The sequence below is a fragment of the Physcomitrium patens genome, chromosome 2 (genome assembly GCF_059467195.1).
Source record: "Physcomitrium patens ecotype Gransden chromosome 2, ASM5946719v1, whole genome shotgun sequence".
In the NCBI taxonomy this organism is placed as follows: Eukaryota; Viridiplantae; Streptophyta; class Bryopsida; order Funariales; family Funariaceae; genus Physcomitrium; species Physcomitrium patens.
In genome coordinates, this window is record NC_143411.1 from 7,555,531 (window position 1) to 7,563,147 (window position 7,617).

The 7,617-nt window shown below is 35.5% G+C and overlaps 1 protein-coding gene across 2 annotated transcripts; it reads right to left on the reverse strand.

The window, feature by feature from the left end:
- Positions 1 to 496: 496 nt before the first annotated feature.
- On the reverse strand, positions 497 to 4,169 carry LOC112293698 (putative transferase At4g12130, mitochondrial). 2 transcript variants are annotated; one of them, XM_024543429.3, is made up of 5 exons: positions 3,221 to 4,169; positions 2,057 to 2,310; positions 1,776 to 1,874; positions 1,337 to 1,495; positions 497 to 1,067 (listed from the first exon to the last, which is right to left on the reverse strand). In XM_024543429.3, the coding sequence occupies exons 1-5, from the start codon at positions 3,748 to 3,750 to the stop codon at positions 823 to 825; spliced, it is 1,287 nt and encodes a 428-aa protein (XP_024399197.1). In that variant the 5' UTR covers positions 3,751 to 4,169; the 3' UTR covers positions 497 to 822. The 2 variants fall into 2 exon arrangements, with proteins under 2 accessions (XP_024399197.1, XP_024399203.1); XM_024543435.3 differs by having other exon boundaries at positions 497 to 1,086; positions 3,221 to 4,046.
- Between the last annotated feature and the right edge of the window lie 3,448 nt (positions 4,170 to 7,617).

A 7,617-nucleotide genomic window follows, 5' to 3' on the forward strand; every position in this document is an offset into this window, starting at 1 on the left:
TGTGCAATAAATTTTTGTTTAAATTAAAAAAGAAAAGATGAAATAATAAAAGATACTATAGTAAGACTACAAGATTTTCAAAAACATCCCATAAAAATTAGTAAAACTCAGAATCAATTATTGACTTAGAAGGAGACGCTCGCTTGAAAATATTGCTTACATACTTGAAACCTCGAGGTTCATTAAATGTTTTAACTTTTATAAATTACAGCTTCAAAATGCATTATAGCATGTTTTCAAATGTGGTGTGCATAAAATCTATTTCCTGAATTCTATGTAGAAAAAAATGATTACATGGTGAGGTGATTGAAATATATATATACATGTATATATCTATATATGCCCAGACACTTACATACACCAAACCCTCAGGAAAGCAGATGTAATGTTTATCAGGTTTGCAAGATAAACTAAGAGCCCATACTCTCCACTTTCCACTGCCCAATGGCTCCTAACAATGGTCCAATTATAGAAACCTGAGGAATGCAGGTATCAATACAGGAAGAATGTGATGCATAATTTAGCTTATTTCATTGAGGATACAATCAACTCGAGGTAAGGATCCATGAAAGCGGATCAAACGAGAGACTGTCATGCTCCTTACATCTTGTCAGAGGCGGTGCTCAAACCGCTTTCTCAGTTTTTCATGAATTATCTACACATCACGGGCATCACGCAACAGCTTGAGAGGTACCCATCTTCATTTGCACAATAACTCACCAGGAACTCACCCGATAAGACGCACTCCATGACTGCAAAGGTCACGGTTATTCTAAACTTGTGAAGAATTTCAAGTTCTCAGTCTCCAAGAAGCTTTCAAGGCTATGCATTGCTAGCAGCTTGACCCTCATCTTCATGACCCCACTCGCTAAACCACCACTTGGGTCGCACAGCCTTCACGTGAATGTCTTCCTGGTTTTCGATACACAACTCGCTTCCATCGCTGGCAGAGGCAAGCCGTATCAAGCCCAAGCCTCTTGGACCCAGCACCGTCGTGACTTTACCAACTTTCTTCCCAGCTTTCTTGTCCACCACATCCGCGCCAGGGGTAACGGCATCTTGTGCTTCTACGTGAACGATAGTGGACTGCAGTGAGAAAGACAGATCGAAATTGAAGGAGCAATACCCGACTAGTTGTACAAAGTCATTCGAGGTAGCGAATTATGGGCTACAGGTATTTGAGAACTCTCAACATCAAACGATGAATGGAAGTTAACATTATGAGCCATGTCAGTAAGGAAAAGAGGTTCAAGTCGTAGAAAGAGGTCATAACAAGCCAGTGAAAAAAAGAGTACACGTGTAAAAGGACTGCATTGGGAATTGGGGAACAGCATACCCTCTCCATTGGCCTGTACGAAGTTAAGGGGCATAACTCGCTTGCGAATTACACCTCGATGATGGGTGCGTGCGACAAGTTCCTGGCCCACGTAGCATCCTTTATTGAAGTCGATTGCGTTCAATCCTGCCAGATTGTATTCCAGTGGTATGGCCTCACCTGGAAATATGTCATTAGCTTACGCACGTCAGGAGTCAAACTAAAGATCGAAAGTTGCTGACTGTTCTGCAGTATAACATAACAGGAAATTTCGTATGGCAACTGTAAAACAGGATATAGATATAGTGATGATTTGAAAATAAAGCAAATCTGAAAAGGAGTCTATAAAGTCGTGAGCATCACAAACGAGATATGTTCATCCAGGACAAACAGTTGAGGTATTCAAGAATGAAGAACCAAGTGTCTACAAAGAGGCTAATAATGATCTACGGCAGCCAACCTTTAGGAATCTCGGTGGAACCTTCTGCAACTCCTTGTTCCATTCTCCACAAAAGATAGTAGTCCTCTTCTACTTTCGTGCCAGCTTCCACCAAAGGGGCTACAAACCCAAAACTTATCCAATTCTTAGCACAGGTGATTAGAAATTATGAACATGAGTAATCAAGTAGTTCAGGAATAATAGATGAATGAAAACAGTTTGATTGCATATATAACTTCCAAAAGATTCACACTGCTTAAGTGAAGCTACAGAGGATCATTTGGTTGACAGTGAATGCGTACGTAGAGCACTTGTTGAGAAGACGCCTCGCAGCCCCAAGGTGCTCAGCCGTGGGTCCTTGTACCAAAGCCATTCATCACCACTTGTTTCGGATGAACGCAGAGCACTCTCATCCTTTGTGCCTCCCCACCCAATTGCTCCAGCCTCGGATTCAGTTGTGTTATCTGGCTTCTCCGCTAAAGTTCCCCCATAATGTTGCCACACTGAGAAATCCTTTGAAACGTCTTTAACCTCAATTTTCTTCCGTAAAATATGCCTGTGAGTCAAAAAGGCGCAAGTGTAAGAATGCCAGTCATAAAAATGAAACTTCCACAACTTCAGTAAAGGACATCAACTAAAATATTTCGGAATGAATGACTACCAAGTAAAAAGGTGCTTCGATGGCAGTTTCAAAAAATGATGACCATTTCTCATAGCAGCCATGAGCTCTACAGAAAACATGAAGCTCGGCACTCATGATTAAATAGCCAGACTTTTTTTTCCTCTTGAAAGCTCTGAAACATGGGAATTCATAACAGTAAATTGGATCTCGAAAGTGAGACTCCATAACCATAGCTTGTCCATACTTAAACATCACATCGCTAGTAGATGCGGACAAATTCATTAATAGTAATCGTAAATACTTGTCTGTCAACACGCTTAAGTTCATGAGTGCGAAAAGTTTGCCCTTCCTGACATACATTGCTTAGAGATCGTTACCATTGATTCCCATTATACTCTTAGAAACCTATTGTCCACTACAAGAGGTGGTAACTTATCAAATAAAGAATCCTAGTACTTGAGGGGTATGACTTGTTGTTAAAGACCGAATATCATTTGCCATCATGCAAGAGTTAATGGAAAGAAGGAGTGTGTTGAAACAATCCCTCTCAAATTTGAGCTCAATTGCGACATTACTTCCCGTGGCTCAAATCAAGAAGATTCAATTGATGAGAGGTCAGAGTCTTTGACCACACAGAGAACCAATGACGACAACAAAAGGCGGATCAGCTAAGGACGTTGAAAGGAAGGAACAGTCTCGGGGGGGCAGGGGGGGGGGGGGGGATATATAATAAATCACGATGAATTAGATAATGACGAAGAAGAAGAAGAAGAAGAAGAAGAGCCAGAAGGACATGAAGCATGCACAAGAATTTGCGAATATGATAAGGGATAATGGGACGAACTTCTTCAAGTATCCAATGATCTCATCAACAAGGCCTGCGTCGACATCCGCCAACAACTCAGGCGTATCCTTACTCTTCCCAGGACCTGACCCGGAACGATCCAGCTTCTCCGCTCCCGCGCTTGGTTTATACAAGAACAAATCATACAGAAACCTGCCCTGAGAATTCAGCATTGCTGCATACAACGGGGGCTGGTAAACCAATGGGGCATTCGGCGAGGGAGTAGGTGTCTCTCCCGAGGGCTCCCTCACAAGCTTGCTCACGTCGTTAGTGACTAGCCCTTGCAAGAAATCAATAACATCCGGCCCATCAAAGCTAATCACCCGTCTGGTCTTCAACTTCGACGAATATGGACCCTTAGAAGCTAGGGAAGTGTCCCCAGAGGTGGAGCCCTCTCCCGAGGACCCATGAACACCAGCTACCCTTACTTGCGGCACGCGCAATGTGCGCAACCCCGTCGAGGATATATTCTCATACTGAGAGCGAAGAGCGGATGCGAGATAAATTGTAGCGCGCCGTCCCGCGGACATTGTGCTAAATTATACGCTACTCAAACAGAACGAATTGCTGTAGTGCTCACTACAAGTACCACTTAATCGCGAACTCTCGACGCCGTGATCACAACACCTACAACACAAAATCTGCCCACCAAGGTTCATACACGAAAGACCCAACTCTGAAACTTAATCAGACGTTTCTCAACTCCGTTCTCCACCATGTCTCCATCCACAAGCTATTCATACAACAACGTCCCACCAACAACTTTGTAAACTTCGAACGTTAGTGCACGCACGCAATGACCCATAGTTTTGCGAATACAGGGGCATCGAATGGAAGAGAGGAGCGAGAAATTCCAAATGGCAACAGTCCCAACGCCTGCAAAGGCACATGGCACGCTGCATCGGTTGCCACTTGGGCGTCTTCCACGCAACACAACACAACATCACTCAGAGAGATAGCTGCGGAGACGGCGACGGCGACTGTTCTCATTTTCCACTGCAGCTTTGGATTAGGGTTTCCTTTCAGAGATCATTCTCATTGCTATTACGGAGGATTAGTCATTCTTTAGGGGGAGGGGGGTGATGACTTCGTTGAACCAAATTTCAATGTATACTAAGATAATTGATGCCCCATGGCAAGAAACATAGAGGTTTTGATTGAAAAGTTTTGATTTTAAAAAGTTAATAATTTTAAGATTGATATAAAAGATTATTTGTCAAACTAGTAGAAACTTGTGTCATTGGGTACTACAATCATCCATTTCCTTAATCATCTATGCTCCTTCATTCCCATATTTCTACATTTCCATGTTCCTATATTTATTAGTTTTTTTGTTTTTATGTTCCTTACAATTCCTAGCATTCCTTTCATAGCCAATAAGAAGACTTTTTTGTCTCTTTGTGTTATATTCAAGTTGTCTTATATAATAAACTAATAGGAACTCATGGCATTGGCCACAAAAAAGTTTTAAAAATTTAATTGTAATTCTTAAGTTAAAAATTGACTACTCCTAAAAAAATGCTAATTAAGAAAGAAAAAAAGAAGAATATATGTATAATAATGAAATCATTTATGTTTCTTAATTATAATTGGAAAACATAGTTTTTATTTATTACAACAACTTAAATAACTAAGTTAAAAGAACTTTGGAATAAATTACATTTACAATGGTATTTTTGTCTTTATTATTTTTAGGATAAATGATCTTGATCATATTTGGAGAAATGCATTGTAAAAAGGCAACATATAGTTGTTTATGTGCAAATGTAGGGATTTTAAGATAAATTCCTATGCTCTTCAACAATTGTCTTTAAGATTTGTTAGTGGTTATTGCAAATCCTACTTTTATTCAAAACTACATTTGTTGTAATTTGGACAAAATCTTTGTACATGATAGATATAATGTGATCCTTGAAAGAAAAGCCAATTGTCTCTAGTAGTTCTTATATAACAATCTTGCCTCTATAACTTGATTAATCAACTGCATAATGACCAAATGTGATCCATTGCAAAAACAACAAGAAGTATTTGCCAAAAATCTCTATTAAAGACTAAAATAATTCCATCAAATAACTTGTTACCATCATTTATGTTTTGAAGAGTTCTATCAACTGCCTCAACTTAAAGGCAATGCTACATCTATATTTCATTCCAAATAATAAAAAAAATCTTTTTTAGTACATCTACATATGATGTGTTCTTTGTAATATTCCAAAATACATCTTCACTAAGATGGAGTGGAATTTTAAATATAGAGTATGCAATTCGTCCATCATTTAAAAGTTGTATTGCAATTCAAGAGGAAGCAACATACAAAAAATATTTTCATTACTTCAAAACTTTATTATTTTTGTATTATAAATAAATATTTTTTCACTTCATGTTGGTCCTTCTAAAAAATACAACTTTTATGATTGTTATATACTAAAGCAAAGATATCCAAATATATGACGTATTGTTCATCATTCAACTTTGGCTTATGTTTTTCTATTATTTGTTTTAGCTTATCACAATTTCATGCCTTATGTTCTATAAAAATTTAATTTTTATCATTTTTATTTTATTTCCTTTTCTACAATAACATTAATAAAAAATCAATAAGTTTTTTTTTAATTCTTAAAAAAAATTATTACAAGGAAATAGTCTATAATCTATATATATATATATATATATATATATATATATATATTGACCTTTCAATTCCATATTTTTGAGTCAATCAATAATCCACATCATTCCAAAAAAAATCTTTAAATTTATCCCATAGTTCTTCTAAATGTATAAGTAAGTATTGAAAAATAATAATAATAAACAATGCTCTAAATTGCTTCCTTGTTTCATTGTGGAGGCTTCTTCTAAGCATTGATTCTACTCTGTCATCTTCTAACAATCTCATTTTTAAGTATACACTCTTAAAATTTGATTGAAGTATTCCATTTACAATATGAAGATCTTTAAATGAACATGGCCTATGTACAACCATTAAAAGAAGATGAAGATAGAATCTTTTTCTTGCAATAAGATTAGAAAAATATAATCTTTTAATTACAAATCCAAGTTGACTTATTTTCCACTCCTTCAAGGTCTTATTCCACATGAAATACTATGAAACTCTTTACACTTGTATTGCCAAGCAATCTCTATAGATTTACGCATTTCAAAAAAATCCATCAAAGTTATTTTTTGCTGCTTTCTATAGGCTAAGACTTCAATTGCATCATTATTTGAATAAAAAGAAATGTCAATCAAACCATATTTGAAACTTACTTATGTATTTTTATTCTAAAAAATTCCATATTGCCTTTGAAGCCCTAATATATAATGCATCAATATATTACTTAATTCCATCCTCCTTATTTCTAATTTTCATTGTTGAACAATCATATTTTTTATATATATACTTGTGAATATATTTTATAATACAAATTGAAGCACAAATTTTAATATTAATATAGAAATCATATTTTTTTTTGTTAAGAATAGGATTGTATAGAAGAACATTTCAATTGTCTACAATATAATTGCTAACATTAAAAGTTCTTCTATCATTCCTTTTCTAATATTGGAGATAGCTATCACCATCCATTAATGTTATTTCTTGATATTCTTTTAGATATTTTTTTTGGTATATTTTATCTATCATGAATGGAACTTGTATATTTCAAGGTCCATATAGACCATAAACCATACAAGTACTAATCGTTTCAAATAAAAATAGAGCTTCTTCTTCAATAGAAAGCTTTGCACAAATAATCCTATTAATATTAGTCAAATCTTTTACTTTGATATTTTATTCAAAAAAGAGTGAGAAGTGCATGTACAAAAAACCTTCCTTGTGAAACTCAATAATATGTACTCTTGCAAGCACTTGTCCTAAAATGTGATACTTATAAATATCTTCAATCTATGTACAATGCTTGAATTTAAATATGAGATATTAGAAGCTTTATCCTCTTCCTTAAACTCCACATGTCAACTTCTTGATTTTGCACATTTTCAAAAATATTTGCTAATCCTTGATATATATTTGTATGTAACCTATCTTAATTCATATTGAAGTATTACAAATAATTTTACTCTTTTGTTGCCTAAGCATCTACAATAAATTCCTATTGCAACTTTCCACCTTGTAAGATAGTCAAGTATTCATTATATTGTAGAAACATTTTATACATATAGAATAATATGTGCAATCCAAACATTTTTTACTCTTATCTTTATTGGCATTCATATTGTTATGTCTCATTTGATCATACCATCTACATTCTTTACATAGAAAAATAATAACATAGTGGAGTAGCAAGTATGTATGATGTCTTTTATAAATTTGTTGCAATGCACCTCCTCTCTATCAAAAAATTGTATCTCTCACTCTTTTTGCTTTTATTCCATTGCTT